The 20,424-nt window shown below is 35.4% G+C and overlaps 1 protein-coding gene and 1 long non-coding RNA gene across 2 annotated transcripts; both read right to left on the reverse strand.

The window, feature by feature from the left end:
* Nucleotides 1-2,451: 2,451 nt before the first annotated feature.
* On the reverse strand, nt 2,452-11,572 carry LOC132739906 (uncharacterized). The gene is made up of 8 exons (XM_060727738.1): nt 11,425-11,572; nt 10,876-11,008; nt 6,672-6,835; nt 6,026-6,113; nt 4,112-5,522; nt 3,824-3,957; nt 3,369-3,582; nt 2,452-3,095 (listed from the first exon to the last, which is right to left on the reverse strand). The coding sequence occupies exons 5-8, from the start codon at nt 4,128-4,130 to the stop codon at nt 3,043-3,045; spliced, it is 420 nt and encodes a 139-aa protein (XP_060583721.1). The 5' UTR covers nt 4,131-5,522; nt 6,026-6,113; nt 6,672-6,835; nt 10,876-11,008; nt 11,425-11,572; the 3' UTR covers nt 2,452-3,042.
* A 6,159-nt stretch (nt 11,573-17,731) lies between these two features.
* On the reverse strand, nt 17,732-19,672 carry LOC132739904 (uncharacterized). Its single transcript, XR_009627070.1, has 3 exons — nt 18,920-19,672; nt 18,242-18,414; nt 17,732-17,794 (listed from the first exon to the last, which is right to left on the reverse strand). It is a non-coding gene; the product is annotated as an uncharacterized LOC132739904 (long non-coding RNA).
* Nucleotides 19,673-20,424: the final 752 nt, after the last annotated feature.

Below are 20,424 nucleotides of genomic sequence, written 5' to 3' on the forward strand. Positions count from 1 at the left end.
AGTAAAAACTTAAAAAAATCTTCTTTTAAAAAGCCCAATGAGCTTGAGCTTAGATGTTTAGCATGAAACATTTTCTTATGGGTGTCTACCAAGTTTGTGCAAATAAAAGCCGTTGGGTTAAATTGACCCTGCAACATTGGGGGGTGGGGGTTTGGGGGACTATATACAGGTGAGCGACCTCAGGGCCATCATGGCCAATTAAGATTTCAAGAAAATGTTATCATTTTTATTGTAATTATTTATAATACACTGATTGATAGTTTCCGAACTAGTAGACGACAGGCTTTTCTTATCATTAGAATTGCGAGTTAAGATAACCAAATGCGTATCTCACTATATAAAACATATGTAAAATGGTCTGACTTGTGGTAGGTTTAACCGTAAATTTAAATACCTCCAGTGTCAAACAATTTGTTGAAATATATACTGAGACAAAGCTAAGATTACAAGCTCTTCATTGGTGTAATAAATTTTAAAATCGGACATTAAATCGTCCCAAACTAGCGGTTTAAACACAGCTAAATTTGCATTCTTTTGCATTAGAGATATTGATTTTACTCGAAGCTAAGGGAAACAACTCTTGTTTTTTTCCACTTGATATACCTGGGTTATTTACGTAGTTCATATAGAGACTGTCAATTGGTGTATTATCTCATAATTAATATCCCATAATTATATTAATGCCCCCACTTCAAAGAAGAGGGGGTATATTGCTTTCCATTTGTCCGTCCATCAGTCCGTAGACCAAATGGTTTCCGAGTGATAACTAAAGAACCTTTAGGCCTAGGAACTTCAAACTTGGGATGGTGATTGGTCATGACCAGTTAGTGACCCCTATTGATTTTGGGGTCAAAGGTCAAGGTCACATTGACCTTGTAGGTAAAAACGGTTTCCAATCAATAACTAAAGAACGCTTAGGCTTAGGAACTTCAAACTTGGTATGGTGATTCGTCATGACCAGTAGATGACCCCTATTAATATGGGGTCAAAGGTCAAAATCACATTGACCTTGTAGGAAAAACGCTTTCCGATCAATAACTAAAGAACGCTTAGGCCTAGGAACTTCAAGCATGGTATGGTCATTGGTTATGACCAGTAGATGACCCCTATTGATTTTGGGGTCAAAGGTCAAGGTCACATTGACCTTGTAGGTAAAAACGGTTTCCGATCAATATTTTAAGAACACTTAAGCCTAGGAACTTCAAACTTGGTATGGTGATTGGTCATGACCAGTAGATGACCCCTATTGATTTTGGGGTCAAGGGGTCAAAGGTGAAGTCACATTGACCTTGTAGGTAAAAACGGTTTCCGATCAATAATTAAAGAACGCTTAGGCCTAGGAACTTCAAACTTGGTATGGTGATTGGTCATGGCCAGTAGATGACCCCTATTGATTTTGGGGTCAAGAGTCAAAGGTCAAGGTCACATTGACCTTGTAGATAAAAAACAGTTTCCGATCAATAACTAAAGAACGCTTAGGCCTAGGAACTTCAAACTTGGTATGGTGATTGGTCATGACCAGTAGATGACCCCTATTGATTATGAGGTCAAAGGTCAAGGTCACATTGACCTTGTACGTTAAAACTGTTTCCGATCAATAACTAAAGAACGCTTAGGCCTAGGAACTTTAAACTTGGCATGGTGATTATTCATGACCAGTTAATGACCCCTATTGATTTTGGGGTCAGGGTCACATTGACATTGTAGGTAAAAACGGTTTCCGATCAATAACTTAAGAATGCTTAGGCCTAGGAACTTCAAACTTGGTATGGTGATTGGTCATGACCAGTAGATGACCCCTATTGATTTTGGGGGCAGGGGGTCAGTGTCAAATTGGTCTTGTACTTTAAGATGGTTTCTGACCAATAACTCAACAACTCAAGTTGCCTTGGTTGATATTTTTATATTAAACTAAAAATGCTTTTGGTATACACATTTGAGGCCTTATGTAATATAACAAATTGGCTGTCATTAATGAGGCCTTCATGATTTATGCATATTTTATTTGGTAAGATTTGTAATAACTTAAATTGCTGCACACAACCTATGGGGTCACAATAATTATTACCTTGTGACTAGTCATCAACAAGTAGATAACCCTTATTAATTTTTTGTTCACTGGGTCAGAAGTCCTGCATAATAACCTGATCACATGACCAATTGGCTGCCCATAGGGGGCATACATGTTTTACAAATATATCGTATTTAGTTAAATAAGCATTAGGAAAAGGTAAAGAATATTGGTTAATGAATATTATATTGGTGATAATAAAGTTATATATTGTGTTCATCATTTGTTTCAATATATAATATTCTTTACGTTAAAAAAAGTTTTTTTCTATCGGATATTTAAAAGTTTTATTGATGAAAATGTGTAAATTGGTGGAGACAGAGAGAGTTAATCATAAGTATAACAAAGAGCAAACAGTGCTTTATATTACATTTATTGTTACCAAATTATAATACAAACAAGTGGAAAGGCAAAATCAGGATAAACTAGTACATGTATAAATCAACAACATACTTTATTTACACAAAAATAAAAATTAGTAACCTCAACATGACATAATCATCATCAACAACAACAACAATATATGTACAATACTTCTACTATGACATTAAACATTTGATGACTAACTGTACAGACATATATGATTAAAACAAGACAAAACAAATAAACAAAATTCTAGTATTTTAGATCCACCAAGATTTAAACAAGACAAAAAAAATAAATATACATTGTATATTTTTTTACATAACAAAACATATTTTTTTACATAACAAAACAACGTCGATGCCGTCATCGACAGCACCACCAACTACATCCTCGTCATTTCATAAAATCACGCTAAGTTGGCGGTCTGTACAATGCAGAACAAGCTTTCAAAAAAGCTGTTGTTGAAAGTTCTGAGTCTTGATACCTTTCCCAAAGGTCTTGAAGGGTTCGCTCCATTGTAGTTATACGTGTAGATCTGGCTCTGTTAAGCTCTCCTGTTCGTAGTGTCTGACCAACGGTCTCCGCTTCCCTACGCAGTAGTGGAACTAGCCTGTAGAAGGACATGGAACATCCTTCCTGTTGATACGTTGATGCCAGCCTGGAAGGAAGAAAAATGTGTAATTACATCTTAAATTAGCAATAATTGATAAATATGCATGTACATTATTGTTTTAAGTTATACGAATCGTAATTCGTATTCAACAGAGTAATAATGCATTATAATGGTAAATGATTTCTTTATGAACTAAACAATGACTTTTTTGTCCATGGATATGAGAAGTTGTGGTGTATACCAGTATTTTCGATACTTAAGCACACTTCATTAAGTCTTCATTAAATCAAATAACTTATACCAAAAAATTGTCATTACCTTCTACATCATTATTCGTTCGTACCGGCTGGGGGAAGACACACCACAAACTCTCTTGGAAAGAGGGATTCCCAATCCATTGACGTTCCAGGTAGCTACAGAACGCTACAATCTGTGGGTTTGTGGATCGTCCCTGCAGATCCCTGAATGTCGGCACTATATGGTTCACTAGAAGGAAGAGAAGTGCCATCAACTGACACAAAAACTTGTGATTCTGAAAAAGTAAATATTCAATAACCAAAACATACCATAAAAATATTTCATTTCTTTATCATTAGTTAGCAGGAACAAACATGTTCCTTGCGATTAGGTAACACAAACAATGATAATAATGATTCTAATAATTTATCTGGCCTGGATGTTAAGTTCATTTTACACTTATTTTATTTAAATATATGAAAATTAATAAATATCTAGTTTAAAAAGAAGCCACGTATGACTTATTAGTGACTTACGTTCTTCCTTGCATTGTAAGTGGTGGATAACCCATTGGCTTGAAGCTGTCGCCAAACCTCCTGACACCAGTGGAAGACATAGCCCTTTATATGTACATCCTGATCAAACATTTTTTTAACTGCATTCCATGCCGCTAAATTATAAAATTAACATTATGCAATACAAATAAAAAAAATATGTTTAATCAAGAATTATATGAATGCAGTTTACAACTTTGTAAATTATGAAGTATGAAAAAATGAACTTGATATTGTAAATAATGACGAGTACAACTTATATATACATACCGAGCTCAAAGTCGAGCATGAACCCCTCAACTGACACACTTTGCAGTTTGTCTCGGATAGCCTTCAACGCCTGAATAGAAATAATGAGTTAAATTTAGGATATTCTGTGTATTCTACCGTTATACTCCCATATCACAACTTGTTTTATATATTTATAAATACTGCACGTACAGCATAAACTAAACTATTGTAAAGATCTCTCGATTTTTAAGATCTGTAGGTTATTTTAGATACTTGTATTATAACACATATCGACTTTAGCATTTTAGATCTATAAGAAACATTGTACATACGGAAACATAATCAGCTGTGCCCCTGCGAAATGTGACCATGGTTAATCCATGGCTTTTTGACCATTGTTATGACATGGTTTAACAAAATAAATGGACCACAGTCTACAACCATGGTTTTGACAGACAAAGGTCAACCAAAGTAGAACCATGGTCTATAAACCATTGTCATTTTAGGTTGAACCGTGGTCAGAAAACAATGGTTAACCAAGGTTGAATCATGGTCAGAAAACCATGGTTGCTATTTAAACCATGATTTACAGACCATCGATCTAATCTTGTTGAAAGTTTTTTTTTAATTATAGCTCTGGCGGCTATATTGTGCAGTAAAGGTGAACAGCTCGACCTATTTTGAGAGAGGAACATTACTGTGTTTTTTAATCCATTCAGGTGTTTAGGAGAAGTTGTTTTAAGTTGATGATGCACGGATGACTAACATATGTTAGTTGGTGATGCAAGAATGACTGACAAAGAGTGATCACAAAAGCTCACCTTCAGCACTTTGTGCTCAGGCGAGTTAAAAAAATCAATAAGTTTGCACTTTTTTTTTAAAATTTTGCATTGCAAACAAGGTTTAAAATGTAAGATTCATCATCCACAATTATCAGAGAATGATAGGCTGATGCTTCAGTTACTTAATTGATTTTTTGAGAAGGTTCTGAACATTTTGAACTTTCAGTGTAATTTCAGCATCTTTTACATGAAACTTTTCCTTAATAAGCTTGGAGAAACAATCATAAAGTCTACAATCAAACTTGGGTTTTCGTTCTGTCATTGTGTTTGCTGGACGACCTGTTACACTATGTGATATAATGTATTCATTTTGGAACAAAGCCAGCAACAGCTTTTTGCATGAATTAAAAAGGTCATCCACATGCTCTATCATAGTGCTCAGTTCAATCTCTGTATGTTCATTATAATGCTGCAAATCATTGGCTGGTGAGGTTACAGGTGAGATTTTGTCTGGCTTTATCGGTACTTCAGATGGTGAATAATGCCTGTTCTCAGGTGGTGATGTTGGTTCCCTACAGTATTTTGCATCTTTTTCAACTCCCAAATCCTCTTTTTCAAGCGCGATAACTGGTCATATGTCGTCAAACTCCTTTCTCGACACCTCCGAACTACACAGCCAGAAAAAAACAATGAGCATTTAGATAAATAACCTAAAATGAAAATATATCAAAACAAGACCTGTACGACTCCAACGCTTGTCAGTTTGAAGGTCAAGGTCAAAGGTCGTTGCATGTCTGGAAAGCTATTGTCCCAAGTAACAAAATGTGTTTATATGAAAAGAATCCATCAAGAAATTTAGTTATAAGCTACATTTATTAATTTCTGCATGCCGCTGCCGACGATGACGCTTAACCCCGAAGGCTCTGTAATCTCAATAGCTCGACTTCTTCAAAACAAATGAGCTAAAAATAGTTTACAATGACCATTTGCATGCTAGATATAATATTTTATCTATCAGACTGCATCATTAATTATATTCATGTGGGATAGTGACAAATTGTACAAATTGAAACAATGCTATGTTTTCAAGTTGAAACGTGCGAAGATATTTGAACAGTAAAATATTGAGTTCATAATCAACTATCAAAACCTGTAGGTCAATGTTATTTACCTTATAACTTTTCCTGAAGTCTGCAATCCTGAGAAAGGTTTTACCAGCAGAGGGCAAGTCACTTGTCCCACTTGTTTACGATAGGCATCTAAAAAATTCAAGATAGTTATGTGTTTAATTTTTAAGAACAATAAATTATTTAGAATTGATAAATGTCCCTAAAACAATTGTTTTTGCCAATTATTATTAATAATGCCAATAAGCTTTTTTCATTAAATTTTCCTTTTTTTTTTCTTTCATAAACAATCTTAACAACTCTATTTATCAGTATATTTCGGTTCAGGGGTGCCTGCAGCATCTTATATATACAATCAAGATAGCCACTTTATATTGTATTGTTTGTTACGCTGTTTTCATCACTATTTAGGTTATATCACGGCGGTCAGTTACCAGGCGGTACAAAGTGCCAATATTTATCACTGGTAACTGAAAACTGCCATACTTGAGTCAGCGATAGGAAAAGAATGGCCGTAGAAAGGATTTCATGATCAAACTTCATGAGAGTTATTTGCTAGGTGTGGACTTAAACCTGTGTCTTCTGGATTTGTAGGCGAGCGTCTACCACCGGGCCTGTCCACTTTACATTCTAACACCTACAAACCAACAAAGTGTTTTTTTAACTTCTTCAAAAAAAGTCAAACCCTACCACTTGACTTGGAACCTAGCGTTGGCACCTGGTCATTGGAACCTAGTGTTGGCACCTTGTCATTTGAACTTGGCCTTGGCACCTGATCATTGGAACCTAGGGTTGGCACCAGGTCACTGGAACCTAACATTGGCCCCTAATGTCAGCTGGAGTAGAATCAGCTACTGAAATTAACAAACTCTTATCATTTTAAGATTACAAAATGTTTCATGTTTATCTATGAATTATCTTTTTTTTATTTAGGTTATTATATTTTAACTTTTTTTTTATTTGGGAATAACATATTGTAAGTCATTCTTTAAATGTTAACTTCTTGATGTTTGTTTTCATTCATACAATTATACAATTATATTTTAACATTTAACCAATTTGAAAGCTGCCGACTTCTTTCCTTTTTGAAAAATCCATTACTATGAAATATTTGCATTATAAAAACCGATCATTTTCTTTGAATATCATTGCTGCATTAAATATTTCAATATTTAATATGATGAGCCGCCTTTTCTTTATAGACAAAGAAGAAAATGTAACGTGCATTATTTTCCAAAAGATTCACAGTAGTGCAAAATGACGATATCTTGTTTAATTTGCGATGTCATTACCAAGCACAGCCAAATAGTTCTATAATTTTCCCCTCATTATTCCATTTAAAATCATGATACAAGTTGAAATAAAATTTGATATTTTGTGATTTATTATGCCCCCATTTCGAAGAAAAGGGGGTATATTGCTTTGCACTTGTCGGTCCGTCGGTCCGTCGGTCTGTCGGTCCGTCGGTCCGTCGGTCCGTAGACCAAATGGTTTCCGAGTGATAACTAAAGAACCCTTAGGCCTAGGAACTTCAAACTTGGTATGGTGATTGGTCATGACCAGTAGATGACCCTATTGATTTTGGGGTCAAGGGGTCAAAGGTCAAGGTCACATTGACCTTGAAAGCAAAAACGGTTTCCGATCAATAACTAAAGAACCTTAAGGCCTAGGAACTTCAAACTTGGTATGGTGATTGGTCATGACCAGTAGATGACCCCTATTGATTTTGGGGTCAAGGGATCAAAGGTCAAGGTCACATTGACCTTGAAAGCAAAAACGGTTTCCGATCAATAACTAAAGAACCTTAAGGCCTAGGAACTTCAAACTTGGTATGGTGATTGGTCATGATCAGTAGATGACCCCTACTGATTTTGGGGTCAAGGGGTCAAAGGTCAAGGTCACATTGACCTTGAAAGCAAAAACGGCTTCCGATCAATAACTAAAGAACCTTAAGGCCTAGGAACTTCAAACTTGGTATGGTGATTGGTCATGATCAGTAGATGACCCCTATTGATTTTGGGGTCAAGGGGTCAAAGGTCAGGTCACATTGACCTTGTAGGTAAAAACGGTTTCCAATCAATAACTAAAGAACCTTAAGGCCTAGGAACTTCCAACTTGGTATGGTGATTGGTTATGACCAATCAGATGACCCCTATTGATTTTGGGGTTAAGGGGTCAAAGGTCAAGGTCACATTGACCTTGTAGGTAAAAACGGTTTCCGATCAATAATGAAAGAACCCTTAGGCCTAGGGACTTCAAACTTGAGATGGTGATTGGTCATGATCAGTAGATGACCCTATTGATTTTGGGGTCAAGGGGTCAAAGGTCAAGGTCACATTGACCTCTTAGGTAAAAACGGTTTCCGATCAATAACTAAAGAACCTTAGGCCTAGGAACTTCAAACTTGGTATGGTGATTGGTCATGACCAGCAGATGACCCCTATTGATTTGGGGTTAAGGGGTTAAAGGGCAAGGTCACATTGACCTTGTAGGTAAAAATGCTTTCCGATCAATAACTTCAGAACCCTTATGCCTAGGAACTTCAAACTTGGTATGGTGATTGGTCATGACCAGCAGATGACCTATTGATTTGGGGTCAAGGGGTCAAAGGTCAAGGTCACATTGACCTTGTAGGTAAAAACGGTTTCCGATCAATTAACTAAAAACGCTTAGCCTAGGGACTTCAACCTTTGTGTGATGATTGGTCATGACCAGCAGATGACCCCTAATGAGTTTTAGGTGAAGGGGTCAAAGGTCAAGGTCACATTGACCTTTTAAGTAAAAACGGTTTCTGATCAATAACTCAAGAACACTTAGGCCTAGGAACTTCAAACTTGGTATGGTGATTTGTCATGACCAGCAGATTACTCCTATTGATTTTGGGATTAAGGGGTCAAAGGTCAAGGTCACAATGACCTTGTAAGTAAAAACGGTTTCTGATCAATAACTAAAGAACGCTTCGGCCTAGGAACTTCAAACTTGGCATGGTGATTGGTCATGACCAGCAGATGACCCCTATTGATTTTGGGGTCAAAGGTCAAGGTCACATTGACCTTGTATGTTAAAACGGTTTCCGATCAATAATAAGAGAACCCTTAGGCCTAGGAACTTCAACCTAGGCATGGTGATTGGTCATGACCAGCAGATGACCCCTATTGATTTTGGGGTCAAGGGGTCAAAGGTCAAGGTCACATTGACCTTGTAGGTAAAAACGGTTTTCTGATCAATTTACTTAAAAACGCCTAGGCCTAGGAACTTCAAACTTTGTATGATGATTGGTCGTGACCAGCAGATGACCCTTATTGAGTTTTGGGTCAAGAGGTCAAAGGTCAAGGTCATGACCAGTAGATACTTTATAACCCTTATTAATTGTTTGATCACTGGGTCAGAAGTCATGCATAATAACCTTATCACATGACTAATTGGCTGCTGATAGGGGGCATACATGTTTTACAAACATATCTTGTTGTATAATAATGCACAGTTGCTCGGTCGGTGCTTATAACAACTCACTCAGGCCTAACAGCCTTTGTGAATTATTCCTACGCACTGAACTCGCAAGCATGCATTATGTTACATAAGATCACTCAAGAGCAAATATTTTGTCACCAAATAAAGAGCATTTGTTACTAAGTAGAATAAAATACATAAGAATTATTAAAGTGACATTATGCTCATTATTTCATAGTCAAGTTGAGCTGAATTGATTTTATAACTGACAAAATGGTGTTTGACCAACTGTTGATATTGGAAAATGTTTTGAATAAAATTATAAATCTTCCTAAAATCTAAAAAGACTGCCCCACTCTTTTTGTGTCGCCTCTACGGAGTAGTGGCGACATATAGGGATCACTTCTCCTTCGTCCGTCTGTCTGTCCGTCTGTCCGTCCGTCCGTCACAAAACTTGTCCGGACTACCCTTCATAAACTACTGGTGCAATTTCATCCAAACTTTACAGGAATGATCAGTATCAAGTCTAGTTGTGCATATTGTCAGCATTTTCCGCTTCAATGATTTTTGTCAGAGTTATGGCCCTTTAATAATTTTTAATTTTAAAGTTTGTCCGGACTACTTCTCTTATACCACTAATGCAATTTCAATGAAACTTTACAGGATTGATCTGTAGCTCAAGTCCTTGCGCATATTGCAAGGGTTTTCCGGTTGAATGATTTTTGGCCGAGTTATGGCCCTTTGATAAAAAGGTGTTTTTTTCTGTGTGTTGCCAGATACACAATAGCTTGTCCGGACTACTCCTCATAAACTGCTGGTGCAATTTCATCCAAACTTTACAGGAATGATCAGTACCAAGTCTAGTTGTGCATATTGTCAGCATTTTCCGGTTCAATGATTTTTGTCAGAGTTATGGCCCTTTAATAATTTCTATTTTTAAAGTTTGTCCGGACTAGTTCTCTTATACCACTTATGCAATTTCAATGAAACTTTACAGGATTGATCTGTAGCTCAAGTCCTTGTGCATATTGCACGGGTTTTCCGGTTGAATGATTTTTGGCTGAGTTATGGCCCTTTGATAAAAAGGTGTTTTTTTCTGTTTGTTGCCAGATACGCAAAAGCTTGTCCGGACTACTCCTCATAAGCTACTGGTGCAATTTTATCCAAACTTTACATGATTGATCAGTACCAAGTCTAGTTGTGCACTGTCTGTCTGTCTGTCCGTCTGTCACAAAATTTGTCCCAACATGAAATTGGCCATTATGAGGCGACACATGTGATTACTGATCGCTCTTGTTATAAACTAAGGTTTGGTTACATGTAAATTCTAAAAGATATAATACAGAAATTTCATTGGGATCTCTGCGTTATTTATTGTTTATTGGAACTTAATTATTAAATAAAAAGGAATTATGGCAAAATGAAAACTTATTTTTATATTCACCCGTTCACTCATTATATACCCTTGGATGGGCATAATGTCACTTTTACAAAATCTCTTGCCTTTAGCCTTTGACTGTACAGGTTTGGCCAGTGTGGACATCTTGTTCTCTCAGCTTTGCATACAGCATCAGATTCTAAAATTCAGAAATAAATGGCAATTAAATCTTTTGTGTAAGGATTTTAACATAACATAGATGCATAGACTAGTGCACTGAAAATTGAAATACAACATGTGTTATTGTATTGAACAACTGACATATTGTATCCAGTAAGGTTTTATCTCAATATTGCACAATCCATTATTTATGTATTTACTTTTTCACTTGTTGATAACTGCTTTAATGTTAGAATGCCTCCAATATACGTTCAGGGTCAGATTGAATTTCATTACGGAAACGTATTGCTAAATGGATCATTTTTACATGTGATTTCTTTAGTATTGTTGCTTGTCACTGTGTAAACTGAGTCCGTTAATAATAGTGTATCAAGGAGCATTCTAGAAATTTCGCAGGTACAACACGATGGACACTTCTTAAGTTGACTAAATTACCTTTTAAATGTTGGCTCTGGTACTTGACATCATCAAAAGGGTACTTTAGTGGCAACTTGGCATTGCTAGCGAGGAGTTTCTTGTCAGCTGCAAAAAGGTCAAACATTATGTTTAATTATTTAACTGCTTTATTGAACTATAAAGGACAAGTTGACCCCCCCCCCCTCCAGTGACCTCAAAGATTTGAAAAACTTGCAAAAATCCTTTCAATCGATTTCATTTAGATTGCGAGAACCGTGACGTCTCCTCTGCCTCATTATATCCATATTTCTCAAAATAAAATAAAAATTATGAATGCCAATTAAAATAAATAATCATTATGCCATCATGCAAAAGTAGCGATGACAAGCCATTTTTATGCCCCCGGATCGAAGATCGTGGGGCATATTGTTTTTCTGTCTGTTGTCTGTGTGTCGAAACTTTAACATTGGCCATTTCTCGAAAAGTATATGAGATATCAACTTGAAACTTCGTATGTGGATACGTCTCAATGAGTAAAAGAGCAATGCACAAGAATTATAACTCCTCCTTCCATAATTTTTGAGTACATGTACTTGCCCTTTGATTTTGTTATACTTTTATTTTTTCTTGGGCCATATCTCGAAAACTATATGAGATATCAACTTCAAACTTCATGCCTACATACATAAGTTTTTGATATTTTATGTGTGTGTGTGTTTGTTTGTTTGTGTGTGTGTGTGTGTGTGTTATAGATTATATAGTGAACTTAAAAAATCTTCTTGTGAAAAACCACTGGTCCAATTTCAACCAAACTTGGCAGGATTGATCCTTGGGTAAAGGGCTTCCAAAGTTGTTCAAAGAATTTCATTCCATGGAGAAATCTGGTTGCCATGGCAACCAAAAGGAATTATAAGAATAAATTTAAAAAATCTTCTTGTAAAGATCCAAAAGGCCTGGATCTTAGATATTTTGCATAAGGCATTGTCTGGTAGACCTCTACCAAGATTGTTCAAATTATAGCCCTGGGGCCAAAATCGGCCCCGCCCCGGGGGTCATTGGTTTTTCTGATATGTATATAGTAAAAACTTTAAAAAAAATTCTTCTAGCAATTGACAAATGCTAGAGGTTAGATATTTTGCATGAAACATTGTGAAGTGAACTTCTAGCAAGATTGTACAAATTATAGCCCTGGGGTGAAAATTGCCCCCGCCCGGGGGTCATTGATTTTCAGTATTTACATATAGTAAAAAAATCAAAAAAATCTTATTGTCTGAAGGTACAAGGCTTAGAGCTTTAATATTTGTTAAATGATATCATCTATAGGTACTCTACCAAAGTTGTTCAAATTTTGCCTCTAGTGTCAAAATTAGCCCCGCCCCGGGGCCATATGTATATAGTAAAAACTTAAAAAATCATCTTCTCTAGATTTATAAAGGCTAGAGTTAAGATATTTTTCATGAAACATTATGTAGTGAACCTCCAGCAAGATTATAGCCTTGGGGTCAATATTGGCCTGACCCCACCCCCAGGGGTATACTATGTACATATACTAAAAAATAAAAAATCTTCTTGTCTGAAGATACAAGGCTTAGAGCTTTAATATTTGATATATAATATCATCTATATGTCCTCTACTAAAGTTGTTTTAATTATGCCCCTAGTGTTAAAATTGCCCTGCCCCAGAGGCGATAGTTTTCTTTATATGTATGAAGTAAAAACTTGAAAAATCTGCTCTGAATTGAAAAATCTTCCTCTCTGAATTGACAAAGGCTAGAGGTTAAATATATGGCATGAGAGTTTGCAAAGTGAACCTTTACCAAGATTGTTCAAATTATAGTCCTGGGGTCAAAATTGGTCCCCCGGGGGTCATTGATTTTCATTACAGTCGACTCTCGTTATCTCGAAGTCATTGGGACCGTCCAAAAAATATCGAGATAATGAAATGTCGAGATAAACATATTAGGGTTAGAACAAAGCGAAACTGATTTTTACAAAAGACATGTGCATACCTTATGTCAAATAAACTATAATATCCCTATATCTTGTTTTCATAGGCCTAGTCAATATTTGACAAAGTAACATTGGCGGATGTTAACCAGCGGAAACACGGTGTCTGTGATAAAAACACATAGTGAGATTTACTCAGTAATACACCAATATAGTGAATCTGATATCGGATATGGTTGATTCGGATATCCTCCCGGGTTATTTATCGGGTCTTTCTCGAGATTGTTCTACCGCTGATTAATTTGGTGGTGATGTTGTGAAACAATATTGCAACGATAGTGTTTCTATACTTTCACTATTTCATTTACATTTAAAGTCAAAATGAATTGATACAGTGTTCGAATATTTAAAAAGAATGTAAAATTCACTCATTTTGGACATAAGTCAATCAACACGCTAAATAGATTAACTTTTATAAAAACAGCTAAACTTGTTACAAACATAATTGTCATTATGACACGCGCTGTAATTGAGCAATTATCGTCTAGATTGTGTTTTTCACACGTCTGAAGGGAACAGACGAAAGAAAATTATTAGTCGAGATAAACAAAGGATAATAGTGTGAAAATAACTGTTGGGGCTGAAATTTTTCATCGAGATACTGAAAATATCGAAATAGAAATATCGAGATAAACAAATATTTCCAATATAGATAAAGAAGGAAAAAATCGGGACTTTTAAAATTTCATCGAGATAACGAAATATCGAGAAAAGCGATGTCGAGATAACGATAGTTGACTGTATGTACATATGTAGTAAAAAAAAAATAAAAAATATTTTTGTCTGAAGGTACAAGGCATAGAGCTTTGATGTTTGCTATATAATATCATCTATAGGTCCTCTACCAATGTTGTTCAAAATTTTCCCCTGGTATTAAAATTGGCCCTGCCCGGGGGCAGTGATTCTCATTTTGTACACATAGTAAAAACAGAAAATAAAACAAATGTTTTTTGAATGGGAGAAAGCTACAGCTTAGATATTTGACTTGAAATGTTGTTTGGTGGACTGTATAAAGATTGTTTTGAATTAAATCCTTGGGTCCAAAATTTTGCCTTGCCCAAGGGGACAGTGACCTACTTTCTTGTCCTTTGATGTACAGCAATGAAATTTTGACCATGTGCACAGGTTTAGTTGTTAAATTGAACTTTGATATCAGGTGACCTAGATTTTGATGATGTGACCTACTTTCTTGTCCTTTGATGCACAGCTATGAAATTTGAACCATGTGCACATATTAAGATGTAAAGTGAACTTTGATTTCAGCTGACCTAGATTTTGAGAAAGTGTCTTACTGTGTTGTCCTTTGAAGTAGTCATGAAATTTAGGCTGTGTGAAATATGACCTTCACCACCAAATTCACTAGACTTGAGTGCATTGATATATTCCTACTCTGATCTTTTATTGAGTTAACAACAGATTTAACCACTAATCTGATAATAAGAATTAGATAGGTCAGGGATCTATGCATTATGACAATCTTCAAAATTGTATAAAAACAAAAAAAATCTGTTCCTACACTACTATTTAGTGTTGTATTAATGCGGTGGCATAGCATTTTTCTCAAATGCAATCTTGTTTAAATTTTCAGTTGACAGGTCACATACTAAATAATGAAAACTTATAGTTTTTGTTTAGATTTTCAGAAGAAATGTCATACAATACTAAATCAACCTGTAAATATTCATTTATTGCATGAGAAAAATTATTTTAAAGCAAGCAATTGGTGACAGTTAATCTTAAAAATTGACGAATTTAAGGAAAGATTTTGGTACGAAACAGTTTGAGTACAAATCAATTCTTAACTTAAAGAAAATTATCTCTTGTATTACATCAAAATACTGGCAAATTCTTTAAAATAGACATTTTATGATATTAAAGCTTTTTTTTTTTATTAATTAGTAGCCAAAATAATAAATATTATGAATAAATGACTTGAAAATAAAGTGGATACGATGAGCCTGAAACGAGGTCAAGTAAAAAATAATAAAATTTCAAGCAGCCATATACCGACTATTGTTGCTTGTAAAGGAGGCATGTTCTTTCAGATAATACTCTAAGGAAGAAAAACTTGCCAAAATGTCTTGCGTTATCAAAATTCTATTTTATTTTTGGAATTTCTATTTTTAAAAAAAGATTATTTCTTGTTATTTTCATTTTGTGCCATTTTTTTTTTTTTTTTTTTTTTGGGGGGGGGGGGGGGTCCCTACCTTGTATGTTTTCATCATCTATCCGACTAAAAATAACCATTCAGTACCCTGCAAATGATGAACATTGTAATTTTTGGAGTGTAATAAAAAGGACCTAAGATGAGGTTACATTTTGACCAGTATGAATATTCATGATTGAGGTATAACAGGAGAGGTTACTCCAATTTGGCATCGCTAGCAAAAAGCAAATTACAGTTCCTGCACAGTGCACTTCTGCAGAGACCTCAGTCTACATATAAGGTTTCGTGTCATTAGTTCATGAGGTTTTTAGTATTAATGCTCTATACAAAGAATAATTGTGCAAAATGAAAATGGAAAAACTCCAAACTCTTACTGCTGATAACGCAGATAACAACTTCATATACTTTCTTCGCAAACTCGGCCTTGATCATCTCTCCCTCTTTTGATCAAGGTTGAAAACGGTTGGAATGAGGTTGATCAATGTTGAAATAAGGTAGCTCGACGTTGAAATGAGGTTGATCAAGGTTGAAAGGAGGTTGATCATCGTTGAAATGAGGTTCATCTATGTTGAAAATGACATTATCCATACTCAACATGTGAGTGAGTGTAGGCTGGCTCTCTAACAGTGCTTTTAGGCGTATGGGCCTTGATAAATGCCGAAAATTATGTCAATCAACTTTGAAAATAGTTGAAATGAGATTGATCAATGTTGAGGTTTATTTTTTACTGTTGAGGCACCAAAACACAACTCATCTAAAAAGAACCAATACATTATCAACATTGCCAAATCTAGAGCAAAGGTCCCCCCAAGCACTGCCCGATTGAAATAATTAAAAAAATGACACTGTAAATGTGAATTTTAAACGTTATATACATATACTTAATGCATATATAATGTGTGTCACACCTTTGCAATTGTAAATATTAGTAGTGACTTCATGATTGTTTCCAGTGTCAATTTCATCAAAATAAAGTACAATGTACAAAGTTTTTTTTGTTTCTTCTGGTTTTTTTTAACAATTTTACTCATAAATGCAAGTATTTGCCACATACATGTAGGTGATTTTAGGGTTATTTGCGACACCGGCATTTACCGGCCAGACAATATATACTTGTCCAAACCCTGATTCTTAAGTACATTTTCTTTATTTGTGTCGCTGGTCACGATCACTTTCTTGTAGTTGGGCTTGGTCACTATCACTTTCTTGTAGATGTGCTTCGACATCTCCGTTCAAATGGCTGTTTGTTTCAATTTGCTTCACTACTCTCTTCTGGCTTTCTCTTGATAATTTGTCACCCCCGGTCCTGTATGGTGCAAATTTTAAAATTGCCTGCACGTTGTCCTCTAACTTTGACAAGGTTATTTTTTCTCGTCAATGCTCTTATACGACATCTGAAATAGTAAGTCAGTTCATATTAAAGCTCAGGCAATGTTCTCGAAACACAACTGACACGTGATAACATCTTGAACAATAATAAATTATACTGATCGAATTGTTTGCATATACATTTTATGAATTTCAAAGAAAAACATTGATTGGTCAAACTATCTTCCTCATTGGTAAGTTAAGGCTCTACTTTAATACGTTTGATAGAAATGGAACACCATGAACAATATCTCATGACAAGGTTGCAAGATACAATAATCAGCTGTGGAAGCAAAGGACGCCATCTTATTTATGGTGGCTTATGTTGCAAAGTAAATTTTAACGAAATCTGCTAAAAAAATAATTACTTTCCCTTGGCTGCAAGTCTGTCAACACATTTCATTTGCCAGATCGAGAATCTTGCAAAATTTTGAATTATAGAAGAATATAGTGTAAATTCTGAAGATCAACGAACATGTCTATAATTTGTTAAGTTTCAACTCACCTTTCAGAGTGCTATATATATATGTACTTCAAAGGGGAACTTTTTGTTTTTCCCGTCCTGTTCATCAGGGACTGCAGACCGTTTGTCATGGTTCTTAAAACAGAAAGAAAAATCTATACATTACCCTTAATCCTGTATCAAACATCCCCAGGGGGGGGGTTACAATTTGAAAAACATGGACTCTTATTTCTGATGAAAAATGAGGACAGTTTTTACGTATCCATTACAGATTGCTTCTTAGCATTTAATAATGTAGTTTAATGTACATTGTATTTTCATTAGGTTTTCAATACTCACTTCTCCATTATCCTCTTAATGTGCTCGGCAGCAGAGTTCCCTCCTATTCTGTTGAATGTGAATGTCTGTATACAGAAACAAAGTTAAATTATTGTTGTATTATTTGGATTTATATACAGTTGAGTAACAGTGCAATATGTTATTAACAGAGCTGGATAGTATAACAATTTAGACCAAGTCAAAAAGGGAGATAATTTTTGATGGTATGAAACTGTACATTGACACAGAAGACAAATCAAGACATGTTTGAAGTTCAAAGCAATATCTACAGTTGAATAACAGATGTATAGAATTTAAACAAGAGCTGTCAGACGACAGCGCTATGACTATTCGAAGTTCTGGATAGTGCAGGATTGCATAAGGCAATATAATAAATTATTAGTCAAGCTAAAAAAGTAAAAATTATCCTTAACAATAATCATTACGATGATGACGCCACGGTGAGTGTAATATATCTCCTTGTTCTTCGAATATAATCTAGCTAAAATCAAAAGAAAAGTTTTGTTTCATACCAGTTTTTCAAGGTTGTCCCTCTCCTCGAGAAACTGTTCAAACTCTTTCAGCTCATCAAGAGTTGACAGTTGCTTAATCTGTAATCCCCTGCACTGTTCCACTGACACGTTTCCTGCACTTTTTACTGAGTCACGTATCTCCGTTAAGAGAGACAGAACTTTCCTCTGAAAACCTGAAAATATCATTGATGCAATTCCATGAAGATCCACTGCTGCCTGTGTGGACATTTTGATATTAATTGGCTGTCCAGTTGCTCCTTATTTTATTATGTAAGGATGAAGAATTCTCACAATAGTCATTCCATGTCGTCTGCACTATGACTCTTAGAATGTTCTAGATGAAAAGGGACCATAAATTTAATACAAATCTGACTTCGGAAACTTTAAAAATCCTCACAGGTCCTGTTCATTAAAATTATTCCATGGGTGTTAAAAATTTGAAATATACTACATACACTTTTCGAAGTACTGCTGGTCGTACATGAATTTTAACTTTTCATTATTGGTGAACAAATGGATTTTTCGATCATGGGATGCCTGCAATTACATGGGCCTTGTTGATAATGCAAGTGCGACATCACTCCTTACTTTATAATTATGTTCTTTGAATAGAGGTGTTAAAAATTATAAAGACAAGAAAATGCACTCTACACAGTGCTTTAATACTATGCAACTTACGTCCTTCATCAATGGGAAACAGATCTTTTTTCTTTGATGGGCTTCTTTTCCTGGACCGGCTCCTTTCTCTTTTTTCGAATGACGCGCTTTTTTGTGTCTTGTCCTTATCTCTTCATCATCGTAGCTACTTGGAGAATCCGACTCAGAAATGATTTGTTTGCGTTTGTCTGAAAAACTTTATGCTCACCATAACAAAAAACACTCCAAATTTTAGACGGCAAGAGCAGCTAATATCAATCATAAATGTCATTGAGAAATATCCATCAATAATTAACCCTACAATCTCTTTGCTCTAAATCTTCAAAAGCAATTGTATATCAAAAAAGATGTATATATATCTTACCTTGTTTCTAAATTATTACAAATTTATATTATGATGATGCCATTACAGTAAGTTTCATGTTGATGAAAATTTCCAATGAACACAGTTTTAGACAAATGAATTTATTCTGCATTACGTAAAATGCATACATCATTACATGCAAACTTATTGTATCCCCAAGCTAGAATAAATTACCAATCACCTCGAGATCTCCGCTCCTGTATTAGTTGCCAAGCCGTCTTGTTTATTCCCGTCTTTGCTTGTCCACGATTCACTACCCTGCCATTTGGGTTCTTTTTCCTGGCACTTCGGTTATCTAGCCTGGCACTTTGGTTTTCCTTCCTTTCACTTTCGTCCTCTTTCCTTTCACTTTTGTCCTGCTTGTCGTTATGTATCTTAATGGGAGAAGGCAGTTTCCTTTTCTCCGTGGGCTTTTTAACCTGGCTCCCATCTATAAATAAGTAGAGATATTTAAGCACATTAATTGATTAGCACAACTATGTCCAGCAGTGATATGAAAGGTAGATACGCTTGAGCTACACATGTTTTATCAATTTCCTATTCAACCTCCTCGCAGGCTCTCAGAAATAATTATTTATACCAGACATGTGATGATTTGCAATGATAAGGAATGAATTTAAAAAACATTGGTGATTGGTTGATATAGAATTATTTAATTCATAACACTTGCCCCTCTACTGATGTTGGTTTGAAGTCAGAACCCCGTTCAGGGCGAATCTTTCATGTGGGAAAGCCATTCAGTTGGCTTGCGGAACAAGACTAACAATAACACTCATTGGAGAGTGACGCTCATCTGATTTATGCATTTTCTAATATTTTGACCACCAACGTCAAGTGAATGTCAAGGTCAAAAACAGTACACATGCATGTGAAGGTCTTGTTCCAAGGGTCATTGTGTCCAAATATGAGTGAAATCCACCAAGCGATGAAGAAGTTATGGCTTATGTTAAAGTTTTGTACGGACAACGATATAACTACGACAATAGCTCAATTTTGTCAGCGAACAGCCTCGCTAAACTTATCTTATTATAAATAGTAGTGGGTATGACAAATAGCACTTGTTGGCCACATGCTACAAGAGCTATTTATACTGAATACTGCTTATTAACAGATTTTTTTTATTTTAGATGTCTTTAGATTTTCACATCGTAATTGACAGTCA

This window comes from Ruditapes philippinarum, unplaced genomic scaffold, assembly GCF_026571515.1.
Source record: "Ruditapes philippinarum isolate M1 unplaced genomic scaffold, ASM2657151v2 ctg8644_1_1_1_1, whole genome shotgun sequence".
Lineage (NCBI taxonomy): Eukaryota > Metazoa > Mollusca > Bivalvia > Venerida > Veneridae > Ruditapes > Ruditapes philippinarum.

Coding starts and splice junctions, on each gene's coding strand:
- LOC132739906 (XM_060727738.1), bottom strand. Junction 3,583..3,823: donor CTTACAATGCAAGGAAGAAC/GTAAGTCACTAA, acceptor TTACTTTTTCAG/AATCACAAGTTTTTGTGTCA. Junction 3,096..3,368: donor AACGAATAATGATGTAGAAG/GTAATGACAATT, acceptor TCTTCCTTCCAG/GCTGGCATCAACGTATCAAC.